Source organism: Vulpes lagopus, chromosome 3, assembly GCF_018345385.1.
Source record: "Vulpes lagopus strain Blue_001 chromosome 3, ASM1834538v1, whole genome shotgun sequence".
Lineage (NCBI taxonomy): Eukaryota > Metazoa > Chordata > Mammalia > Carnivora > Canidae > Vulpes > Vulpes lagopus.
Window position 1 is genome coordinate 145,770,548 of NC_054826.1, and position 13,506 is coordinate 145,784,053.

General features: G+C 35.6%; 1 protein-coding gene across 2 annotated transcripts in view; it reads right to left on the reverse strand.

Moving 5' to 3' along the window:
* Positions 1-13,506, reverse strand: part of BTBD8 (BTB domain containing 8) — a 94,675-nt gene that overhangs the window by 36,138 nt on the left and 45,031 nt on the right. For both annotated transcript variants that reach the window (XM_041748610.1, XM_041748611.1), the window contains one exon: positions 8,419-8,508. In XM_041748610.1, the coding sequence (XP_041604544.1) occupies positions 8,419-8,508 (90 nt within the window). The remainder of the gene's footprint in view (positions 1-8,418; positions 8,509-13,506) is intronic.

Sequence of the window (13,506 nt, forward strand, 5' to 3'; positions counted from 1 at the left end):
AGTCTAGAGTGATAATTTTTATGTCCTACTGACTACTGGATCTCAAACTGAATTCATGGCCTCCTTCCTCTTCCCCATTTCCCCCAGTACTCCAGATTCAGTCTTCTTCATGCTATTCCTAATTTGTTCATAGCACTGTAATAGGGCTTCTTGCATCTTGTCTTATCCTCTGCCTCTGTACCAAAGGGACTGAATTATCGGGTTTGTGGGTAACAAGCACTGGTCATTGGTCAGGAGGAACTTGAGATGAGAGGTAATTGGATTTCTTTTTCCTTTCTTCTCTATTGAACAAGTGTGAAGAGGTGATTGGGAAGAACTGCATCTACTACTATACAGTTTCAGACTTTCTTTCAGGTGGGTTGTTATAGAGGGGACATAGTAAGCAAGTAAACTGTGGTTCTTCCTTTTAACACACATTTTATTGCTTTAACAGTTTTTATCGATAATAAAGGAAATGTTGGAGCCCCTGGGTGGCTCAGTTGGTTAAGTATCCAACTCTTGATTTTGGCTCAGGTCATGATCTCAATGTCATGAGATGGAGCCCATATAGGGATCTGTGTCCAGCAGGGAGTCTGCTTGAAATTTGCTCCCTGTCTCTCCCTCTGCCCCTCCCCCTGCTCACACACTCTCTAAAATAAAATCTTTAAAAATAATAATAATAAAGGAAATGTTTTCTTACTTCATCTGCTAGTTCTTTCATATTATTTTGAATAGGAAGAAAGTGTATTATTTATTGTCCACCCCAACTCTAATACCATCTATATTATCACCTACATACCTAAATTAGAGCCTGAGATTCATGTTAATCATCTCCCTCATTATATCCCATCACTTTCAAAACTTCTTGAATTTAGCCTCTGCTCCCTCTTTCTCCTCTCACTGCTCTGGGTTAGCCTCTTATTTTCTCTCATCTGTATTATGACTATCTTCTCTCTCATGTGGGTTTCCTACCTGAAATAATCTCTTCATATCCCATTTCCCACACTGCTATTAGAGTGAAAACCTTTCAACAGTTCTCCATAGCCCATTGAAAAAAAAAGTACAAATTCCTTAGCTTGGTGTATAGTGTTCTTTCCCAACTGACCTCGTTCTCCCTCCCTCTAAAGAGGGAGATGAATGAACTACTCATTTCCTATACTTGAACTACTTATAATTCCTTATACGTCTATGCCTTAGTACATCCGTTTACTGCTTAAAATTCTCTCTCTACTTATTTCATCTTCCAGACACCAGACATGTGGCTCTTTATCTCTGATTGTTTCCTTAATATCCCAAAGGCCAAAAAATAAAAATCACCAAATAGTAAACAGTAATAACTAACATTTATTGAGTACTTATAAGCCAGTTACTGAGCTAATAAGCATTTTGAATGCCATTTGCTCATTGAATAATAACTTAATAATAGATACAATTATAAGTCTTATTTTTTAAGTGAAAAACTGAAATTAAGCAACTTGCCCAAGGCCAAATGGCTAGTGATACACTATAGTTTAAATCCAGGCCGACTGACTCCAAAGTGTAGACTCTTAAGCAGTACACTATACTATATGCTTCCATTATCACATTTATCAAACTGACTTGTAATATCTTTGTTTACACATTTGTTTCTCCTTCTAGACTGAGTTCTGTTAGGGCAGGCTATACCTTAGATTTATCCTTGCATTTCTAAAAATTTTTTTTTAATTTTATTTATTTATGATAGTCATACAGAGAGAAAGAGAGAGGCAGAGACACAGGCGGAGGGAGAAGCAGGCTCCATGCGCCGGGAGCCTGATGTGGGATTCGATCCCAGGTCTCCAGGATCGCGCCCTGGGCCAAAGGCAGGCACCAAACCGCTGCGCCACCCAGGGATCCCCTATCCTTGCATTTCTAATAGCAGCCAAATGTCAGCAATGATTCAGTAGCCCCAGGTTGAGAAGAATTTTCTTCACCCATATAATATTGCAGTTCTGCAGTGGAATCAGGGTGGGAACAATGCTAATAAGATTTCCACAATTCATTAAGCATAGTATCTATGCTAAAGGATATCTGCTAAATAATATCTGCTAAAGGAAATAAAGAAGGAAGGCAAGAAAAAAAGAAATAGAGCCCCACAGGACTCAGAAAGGTGTTTGATTCTATTTCTTATATAACATATGCTCAATAAATGTTTGAAAAATGTTTAGTGAATGGCTTATTAGGACACTTATAGCATCTTTCTGACTCTTCAGAGGAATATTGAGTTGAAAATATAAAGCATTTTTCAATTAATTTAATATATATTTACTGGCCCCCACTATGGCTAAGTACTGGTTTCTGCTGATTCAAAAATCCCACATCTTTAATACTTAGGAAAAAAGTCAAATCTCTACATATTCTCATTTATGTACTATGGATATGAGAAAATTTGATCTCAGACTAATTATGCCACATTATCTGTAGTATGTTAATCTATGACACTAGCATAATTACTACAATGTATATGCCATGTGCTTTCCCTCAAAATTTCAAGAGGCATTCTTATTATTGTTAATGAGAACTGGTCATCTAAGTTTAATAATGGTTTCTTTCAAGATTTGACATATTTAAGCAAAAGATAATAATAATTAAGTAAAAACAAAAGTAGTGTTATTAAAATAAATAGCAAAATCTAGACATTTGAGCGTATATATAAATATATGTTATAAAAATGACAAGAAACCATTTTCCTACAGTTTTACATATGTTTTACTAAACTGCATTCTCATTACAGTGTTGTAAGTCATATGTATTTTTACTAAAATTATTTATAAAGACATATTCAACTGACCTAGAAAAACAACAAATCACTTCAATAGCCTACAGTTTAAATGGAAAGACTGAAAGCACTATCTCCATTTAAATGTAATCAGAATAAAAGCTTTTAGGAGATGAAAACTTTATGTATACTCCAGGGAGAAAAACCTATGAGAGCTCTAAGACCAGAGAATAAACATGCACCTCATTTACTAAACTCTTTGTGCTTAATGTGTGCTTCCTAAAGTTTTAGGGTTCGATGTGTGTGGGCTAAGGTAACCTAAGGACTCATCCATAAGTTAATTCATTCACATTTAATATTTACTGAATGATAGGCTCTATTCTAGACCTTGAGGCTATAAGAAGCTTACATTCTAGAGGGAGAACATGGACATTAAATATATAAACAAATATATAAAGAAGATAATTTTAATAGTGAAAAGTGCCATGAATATAACACAACAAGATAATATAAATGAGGGTAACTGGAGAGTTGGATTATAGTTACTTTAGGTGGGGTAGTCTGGAAAAACCAAGGAGCCAGATCACATAGGGTCTTCTAGGTTGTAATAAGGATTTGGGTTGAATTCTGTGACGAGAAGGCACTGAACAATTTTAGTCAGAAGAGAAATATATCTAATTTATATTTCAAAAGATCATCCTGAAAATTCAGTGTAATCCCTGGAATCTCCTAAGGGAAATGAGAAAATCCAAATTTATTTGGAACCCCAAGCCACTATTCAAAGACTTTTATTTACATAAAATGTAAATATGTAGAGTTACAGAAATATTGGCTGTGGTTCGATTTGCAGTGCAGGGTGTGGAAAACTTCCCCCTTCTTCCATCAAAACTGTTAAAGTTTCTTACACTTTCCAACCCTAGGGCATAGGTAGAACTAGGGTTATAGGACTCTACTACTCCTACCTCAATTTATTGAAGGTTATCCCTCTTGAAAAATATCACATGTGTTACATCTATGAGTTACCAACTCATTAAAACCCTATGGTTCTTTTCTATAAGGACAGACAGGATTTCATTCTAATCTACTGCAGAAAATATCCCACAGGCATACAACAGTGGTACAGTTCCAAAAAAAGGCTGCTGATCAAGCAAAGCAAGTATTGCTGTCCTGGTATTGGTAATGGCCCTTGCTTGAACCCATTTCTCTCTAGAAAATGAGAACAATCTAATCTAGGGAAAAAAAGAAAAGACAAATATTAATAAACACTATATACTATATACCACGCACTATCTCATTTAATCCTTTCAATAAGCTCAGGAAATTCAGGGAAGGTAAGCAATGTCTCTAAAGTCATGTAACAAGTTAAGGCTGGATGTTGGACTGCCTATAATGACATCAAAGTCCATGATCTAAACTACACTACCCATGGAAACAGCTATCCAGGTTTACAATATATGCTAATGTGGAAAAAATTTGTTTTGTAGATTGCTTTGTTATAAAAATTCCTAAAAGGTGTGATTTTTTATTTATTTTTTAAAGCTTAATTTGTTTTAGAGAGAGAAAGAGAGCACATGTGCATAAGTGGGGATAGGGACAGAGGGAGAGGAAGAGAGAGAATCCTTCAAGCTGAGCAGGGAGCCTGATGTGGGGCTCAATCTGACAATCCTGAGATTATGACCTGAGCTGAAACCAAGAGCCAGCTGCTCCACCTACTGAACAACCCAGGTGCCTGAAAAGATGTGATGTTTTAGAAACCAAAATTCCTAAATTCCCTTTAGCCTTCCTATAGCTTTATATCCCATGATACTAATAACATTTTAGGTGATAATTTGACACAGCAAATTTGATATGTGATGCAAGAGGGAAAAGCAAACATATTGTGTAATAAGAATAAAGGTTGTATACAAAACCCAGCAGCTTGGGCAGCCCAGGTGGCTCAGTGGTTTAGTGCCAGCCTTCGGCTCAGGGCGTGATTCTGGAGTCCCAGGATCAAGTCCCACATCAGGCTCCCTGCATGGAGCCTGCTTCTCCCTCTGCCTGTGTCTCTGCCTCTCTCTCTCTCTCTCTCTCTCTTTCTCGCTCTGCCTCTCATGAATAAATAAATAAAATCTTAAAAAAAAAAGAATCTAACACAATGATTTAACAACTCTGTATGTTATGTTATGCTCTCAAGTATAGCTCCCATATTCCCTGTGCTGTGCCTTTTATTACTGTGACTTATTCATTCCATAACTGGAAGCCTGTATCTCCCACTCTTCTATCCATTTTGCCCATCCTCCTAGGCCCTCCCACTCTGGCAACCATCAGCTCTCTGTATTTATGGGTCTGTTTCTGCTTTTTGTTTATTTCTTTGTTTTATTTATTTTTTTGGATTTTTATTTATTTTTTATTGGTGTTCAATTTGCCAACATACAGAATAACACCCAGTGCTCATCCCATCAAGTGCTCCCCTTAGTGCCTGTCACCCAGTCACCCCCACCCCCGCCCACCTCCCTTTCTACCACCCCTTGTTTGTTTCCCAGAGTTAGGAGTCTCTCATGTTCTGTCTCCCTTTCTGATATTTCCCACTCATTTTTTCTCCTTTCCCCTTTATTCCCTTTCACTATTTTTTATATTCCCCAAATGAATGAGACCATATAATGTTTGTCCTTCTCCGATTGACTTATTTCACTCAGCATAATACCCTCCAGTTCCATCCACGTCAAAGCAAATGGTGGGTATTTGTCGTTTCTAATGGCTGAGTAATATTCCATTGTATACATAGACCACATCTTCTTTATCCATTCATCTTTTGATGGACACCGAGGCTCCTTCCACAGTCTGGCTATTGTGGACATTGCTGCTATAAACATCGGGGTGCAGGTGTTCCGGTGTTTCACTGCATCTGTATCTTTGTTTTGTTTTAGATTTCACAGTGAAATCATATGATATTTGTCTTTCTCTGACTACCACTGACCAACTTCAGTAGCTTATTCCAGGGAAAAACAAATTGAACTGTGAAACAAGTTTGGCTACTTCTATTTGGCTTTTTCTTGGGCAAGCTACTAAAGTTGGTCAGTGGTAGTCAAGCCATATTATAACAGGAGATTATCCATCACATCCATCATAATCAAGGATGGAAAATTACAGGTAAAGTCGTAGAGACCAGTAGTTAATGATACCACTTGTTTCTTGTCTACTCACTTCTTAACAGACTTCATCTTTAAAAGCCTTGTATTTTGAATGTTTAATCTGATCACTCATGAGGGCTGACTAAGGACTTCCCTTATTCCCATAGCTAAACTCAGAGGTCATCTTAAATAATACAAAACAGATAGAAGCGGAATATATCTGGTCGAAGGAGTGCCCTTCCCCATGTAGTTTTCCCTCAGATCCTTATCCCATGCCATCTGTTCCCTAACATACCTACCAGGAACATTTAGGGTCCTATGGGATGAAGTTTAAAAATCATTGATTTAAACAATTAGTTTAAATTAGTGCATTAGCTCAAGAACCCAACTCATTCCAATAGGAAACTTTTAAATTCTTTAGTGACTATGGTGGAATGGACACTGAATTAAGTCCCCCCAAATCATGTGATTTATATTCAGGATAAGCTCTTATTTACCAGGTGACTCCAGGAAGACATTTAACTTAACTGATCTTGCTTTTACTCATCTGCAATATATGAATACACCTGCTCTCTCAAAGACTGATTCTAAAAATTAAAGGGCATAGTAAATGTGGAAGAAGCCCAGAAAAAGACATGGTGTTACTATAAGGTATTATTATTACTGGTGTGGACAGAATCTATTTGGAGAAAGGAAGAAAGAGCTACATAATAGGTATCAGATAATAAAAACTGTCACTAAACCTACAAGGAACTAAGATTTCTGCTAGAAAAAAAAATTAGACATGTGCTTTCTGTAAATTACTTTCCCCTGCTGTAGAAAAAAATCTCATAATCATACTCTTCTGTTGACTTTTATCTCACTACACAGGATCATGTGATTTTTAATGAATGTCAAAAGTTGCATTTTGAATCAAACTACTGTTACTTCTCCATTTACATTTCTATTGAATTCAGTTCTAATGGGAGTGGATTGACAGGTTTTTTTTTAAATGACGTCTAAAATATCTGAAACACAGACCCTGGACAAGTTTCCAAAATTACACCAATGTGATTATCCCTAGGAATGGCACACTTAAACTCTGGCCTCTACTAGCACTATTCTTTTTTTCTATATTCAGTGGATATTTTAAATTTGTCATAAAGAAAGAGATCTTAGGGCAGCCTGGGTGGCTCAGCGGTTTAGCACGCGGCCTTCAGCCCAGGGCCTGATCCTGGAGACCTGGGATGGAGTCCCACGTCTCCCTGCATGGGGCCTGCTTCTCCCTCTGCCTGTGTCTCTGCCTCTCTCTGTGTGTTGTCTCTCATGAATAAATACATTTTACAAATCTTTAAAAAAAAAAAAAAAAAAAGGTTGCAAAATACAGGGATATGTGTATTAAAACTGTGGTAGTATAATTAAAACATAATCTCAAAGGCCCTAGTATGAAGAAAACAGGGTTAGGACCTTTTGCAGATGTTTCATTTCTACTAAATGGATAAAATATGAAAAAAAAGAACAAAATAAGAACACATTATATATTCTTACAAATAACAGTTCCATTTTTTTATAGAGTGAGAAATTACAAAATGATAGGCATTTGTAGATATGTTCTAGAGAGTAAGAGAACCAGATGACTGCAACCAAGAATCAAGATTATAGGTCAGGATGACAAAATAAATGGTAAGAATTTATCAATACTTTCTGTGCATCAATTGTCATGAAATTACCACTATCACTATTCCACACCCAAATCTCTGGCTAAGATCTAGAGCTGAGAGGTTCCCTCAGAACTCCTAGGCAATTTTCCTACTGAGAAAGCCCTCCCCCATACTATAGAATCTTGCAGGGATCATCTATGACCAAAAAAAAAAGGTTGCTTTTTATCATTTAAGGTACTAGTTCATCTCTTAATAACTATTTTGGCAGTTTACATAAACTGCCACCAATTGTGTAGATTCACCATTGCCTCATAATAGGTCAATGAAATCCACACCTATCCAAATTATTCTTTAAAAAAAAAAAAAAAAAGAAGAAGAAGCAAAACTACCTTTTACAGCCCAACCCACCCAAATTGATATACCAAGGCCTAATCCTCCAGTGTGGCTATATTTGGAAATAGGGTTTATGAAGGATTAAGATTAAATGAGGTAACAGGGTGAGGCCCTGCTCTAATGTGCTAAAATTAGTGTCCTTATAGAAGAAACACCAGAGAGTTCTCTCTCTCTCCCTCTATTTTCATCTCCCCTTGCCCCCATGCAGTAAGGAAAGGCCATTAAGCACATACAAAAAACTAGCTGTCTGCAACCTGAGGTAAGAGCTCTCAAAGACACAAAACTTGCTAGCACTCTGATCTTGCCAAATTGCGAGAAAATAAATTTCTGTTGTTTAAGCAACCCAGTAGTAGTATTTTGTTATAGCAGTCTAAGAAGACTAACACATTATCTCTATTACTAAATGCTTCCTACTATGTCATTTTCAGAAGATGTACTTTAATGAATTCCACAAACATGAGAAACATTCCATTGAACACATGGGGAAATAAGATCCATAAAAAGTGCTTTGTATGAAGGAGTATTTGTAGTCAAGTTGCCTTATAAAAATTATGCTTACCCTTGAAGAGTAATGTACTCTTGGGAGCTTTCAGCCCAACAGCCACTCAGCATTGCAGCAAAATAACTAGATCTGGCACTTAAAATGGCCCTAAAGGGAAGAGAGTGGAAAACACAGGTAAACATTTATGTACTATGCAAGATATAATTTTTTATGAAACTCATCTTTACCTCTTAAAATATAGTAATCTATTTGTCTTGTTTACATTTATTGGTAGGATTATAATAATAATAAAATTACACATCTATATTTATACCTAAATTTTTTTTTATTTTGTTTTTTAGAAAATGAGCGCATGTGCATGCGTGAGGTGGGGGGGTGGGAAAGGGAAGGAGAGGAGGAGGAGAAAAGAGAAAGAATCTTAAGCAGGCTTCATGCCCAGCAGGGAGCCTCACATTGGGCTTGATCTTACAATTCTGAGATCATAACCTGAGCTGAAATTGAATTCTACACTTAACCAACTGAACAATCCAGGTAACCGATTATACTTAAATATTTTGATCACTTAATTAAAACGTTAATTCTAATGTTTTTATTTTTTCCCCTTGAAAACTCTTTACCTTCAATGATTGAAACTATTTTCATGAATAAGAGAGTAATAAATCATTTGCAAATGGAGAAATAAAGAACAAAAGATGTTATTTATTAACATTTTAAGAGAGTAGCAACAAGAAAGGTACTAAAACTATAAAGGTCCTGAGTTCAAGTTCAGAACTCACCTAATTATGCTAAAGAACACCCATATCTTAGATGGGAGAAATGACAAGATAGATATTTTCTTTTGAATTTCTATTCTATATTCTCACATAAAATGTCCATTCACTCTTTAATTCAACAAATGTCTACTGACTTCTGTTTTGTGCTAGGCACTATTCTAAGTGCTATGAATACAGCAGTAAATGAGATACACAAAACAATATTATATTCTAGTGGATGGTATAGAAGAATGGAGAGGGACATGGAGAAGAAAAATACACTTCTGGCAATGCCTTACTGGGTTATCTCAGACCAACATTCTTCAAAATAGCTAAGAAAGGGATGCCTGGGTGGCTCAGTGGTTGGGCGTCTGCCTTTAGCTTAGGGCATGATACCAGGATCTGGAATCGAGTCCCACATCAGGCTCCCTGCAAGAAGCCTGCTTCTCCCTCTGCCTGTGTCTCTCATGAATAAATAAATAAATCTTTTTAAAAATAGTTAAGAAAAAAAGGGAAATACATATAAATACAGCCATATACATAAATATATAAATATATAAATATAGTTTTTTTTTTAAGCAAGATTGATTTGAAGGCATCAGGAATATACCATCATGGTAGATTTTGAAACAACTTCTAAGAGAGAAGACAAAAGAGCTCATCCAAGTATTTTAGGTAACTTTTTTCCACTGAGGCAATTGCCAGTATCTCTGATGAACACAGATGGAAAAATCCTCAACAATTAGCAAACCAGATCAAAAATATATTTTTAAAAAACCATTCACCATGATCAAGTGGGATTTATTACCAAGATGCAAATGCAAGGGTGGTTCAGTAACTGCAAGTCAATCAAAGCGATATATCACACCAACATGAAAAAGGATAAAAACCATAAAATCATTTCAACAGATGCAGAAAAAGCATTTGACAAAGTACAACATTCACTTATGATAAAAACCCTCAACAGAGTAAGTTTAGAGGGAACATATCTCAACATAATAAGGGCCATATATAAAAAACACAGCTACTATCATGCTCAATGGTGAAAAACCGAGACCTTTTCCCTAACATCAGAAACAAGAAAAGGATGTCCACTCTCACCACTTTTATTCAACATAGTACTAGAAGTCCTAGCCATAGCAATCAGACAAGAAAAAATAAATAAAAGGCATCCATATTGATGAGGAATAAGTAAAACTGTCACTATTTGCAGATGACATACTACATATAGTAAACCCTAAAGAGCCCATCAAAAACCTACTAGAACTGATAAATGAATTCAATAAGGTCACAGGACATAAAATTAATATATAGAAATCCACTGCATTCTTATATACTACTAATGAAGTATATGAAAGAGAAATTAAGAAAACAATCCCATTTATAATTATAGCAAAAATAATAAAATATCTAGGAATAAACCTAACCAAGGACATGAAAGACCTGTACTCTGAAAATTATAAACATGGAACATGAAGATAACACAAACAAATGGAAAGATGCACCATGCTCATGAATTGGAAGGACAAAAATTGTTAAAATATCTATACTACCCAAAGCAAACTATAGATTTAATGCAGTCCCTATCAAACCACCAACAGCATTTTTCATGAAATTTGAACAAATAATCTTAAATGTATATGGAATTACAAAAGATCCCAAATAGACAAAGCAATTCTGCAAAAGAAGAACAAAATAGGGGGTATCACAATCCCAGATTTCAAGATATTCTATAAAGCTATAGTAATCAAAACATATGGTACTGGCAAAAACAGACACACAGATCAATGGAACAGAATAGAAAACCCAGAAATAAACCCATAAGTAATCGGGACAAAGATTAATTTTCAACAAGGGAGGCAAGAATATGCAATGGGAAAAAGGCAGTTTCTTTAACAAATGGTTTGGGGAAATGGGACAGCTACAGGCAAAAGAATGAAACTGGACCACTGTCTCACACCATACACAAAAATAAACTCAAAATGGATTAGGGACCTAAATGTGAGACTTGAAACCACAAAAATCCTGGAGAGAGCACAGGTGGTTAATTACTCTGACATTGGCCATAGCAACATTTTCCTAGGTATGTCTCCTGAGGCAGGGGAAACAAAAGTAAAAAACTATTGAGACTACATCAAAATAAAAACTTGTGCACAACAAAGGAAATAATCAACAAAACTGAAAGACAGCCTACAGAATGGGAGTAGATATTTGTAAATGATATATCCAATAAACAGTACCCAAAATATATAAAGAACTTACACAACACCAAAAGAGCAAATAATCCAAGTTAAAAATGAACAGAAGATATGAACAGACATTTCTACAAAGAAGACATATAGATAGCTAAAAGACACATGAAAAGATGCTCAACAGCACTCATCATCAGGAAAATACAAATCAAAACCACATGAGATATCACTTCACACCTGTCAGAATGGCTAAAATAAAAAACATGAGAAACAACAAGTGTCAATGAGGATATGCAGAAAAAGAACCTTGTGCACTGTTGGTGGGAATGCAAGCTGGTACAGCCACTGTGGAAAACAGTATGGAGGTTCCTAAAAAAGTTAAAAAAAAAAAAACTACCCTACAACCCTACTAAACTACAATATTAAAGCAATTACTCTAGTAGGTATTTACAAAAAGAATACAGAAATACTAATTCAAAGAGATATACACACCCAATGTTTACAGCAGTATTATCTACAATAGCCAAATTATGGCAGAAGCCCAAGTTTTCACTGATAGATGATTGGATAAAGAAGAAGTGTGTATTTTTATATATATGCTATATATAAAAGGAATGACATCTTGCCATTTGCAACAACATGGATGGAGCCAGACAGTGTAATGCTAAGTGAAATAAGCCAGTTGGAGAAAGACAAATACCGTATAATTCCACTCATATGTAGCATTTAAGAAACAAAAGAAAGAAAGAAAAAATCCACAAACCAAAAAGTAGACCCTTAACTCTTAGAGAGAACAGATGACTACCAGAGGGGAGAAGGGGAGGAGGGGAGGAGGGGAGGAGGATGAGTGAAGTAGCTAAGGGGGATTAAGAGTACACTTATCATGATGAATACTGAGTAATGTACAGAATTGTTGAATCATTATATTGTACATCTGAAATTAATGTAACCCTGTATGATAACCATATATCATGCTCACATAACTACATGCTCAGTTGGCTGGGCATCTGCCTTTGGCTCAGGTCATGATCCCAGAGTCTTGGGATGGAGCCCCACATCCAGGACTCTGCTCAGTGGGGAGTCTACTTGTCCTTCTCCCTCTGCTACTCTCCTCCCACGCTCCCACTCATGCTGTTTCCCTCACTCTCTCTCTCCAATAAATAAACAAAATCTTTAAATATTTTTTAGTTTAAAAAACTCCTCAAATTAGACTTTTAACTCTCTGAATTTGATTATATGTTAATTCTAAATATAATAAACTTAATTGTAAAAAGCAGAATAAAAATAAAACTTAATATAGAAAATTACAGGCCAAGATGGCTTCCCCAATAAAGTCAAATAAACTTTTAAGGAAGATATAAAATTAATCTTACTCAAAGTTTTATTAAAATAATAAATAGAAAAACAAGAAAAAATACTTTCCAACTCATTTTATAAGTTAACATAACCTTGAGACCTAAACCTAAAAATTTCTCTCAGAAATATAGATGCAGGGCAGCCCGGGTGGCTCAGTGGCTTAGCACCACCTTCATAGTCCCGGGTGTGGTCCTGGAGACCCGGGATCGAATCCCATATTGGGCTCCCTGCATGGAATGGAGCCTGCTTCTCTCTGTGTCTGTGCCTCTCTCTCTCTCTGTGTGTGTGTCTCTCATGAATAAATAAAATTTTTTTTTGAATAAATAAAATTTAAAAAAAAAAGAGAGAAATATAGATGCAAATATATTCAACAAAATATTAGCAAACTGAATCCAGCAATAAATACATTGAATAAAACATCACAATCAAGTTGAAATTATTGTAGGAATACAAGATTGCTTTAATATTTCAAAATCAAGCAATATAATTTAGCACATTAACAAAATTAAAAAGTTGTGGTCATTAAAATAGATATAAAGCAGTTGACAAAATTCAACACCAATTTATGATTTTAAAAATTAAAAATTTAGGCAATTCCAATCAAAATCTCAGAAAGTTATTTTGTAGGTATTGACAAAGTGATTCTAAAATTTATACAGAAATGCAAAGAACCAAAAATAGCTATAACAATACTGGAAAAGAAGAACAAAGTTGGAGGATTCAGACTACCTGATTTCAAGAGTAACTGTACAGTAACAGTACTCAAGACAGAATCAACACAGATCAGAGGCCAGAAATAGAGCTACACAAATATAGTTAACAGAGTTTTGACGAAAACACCAATA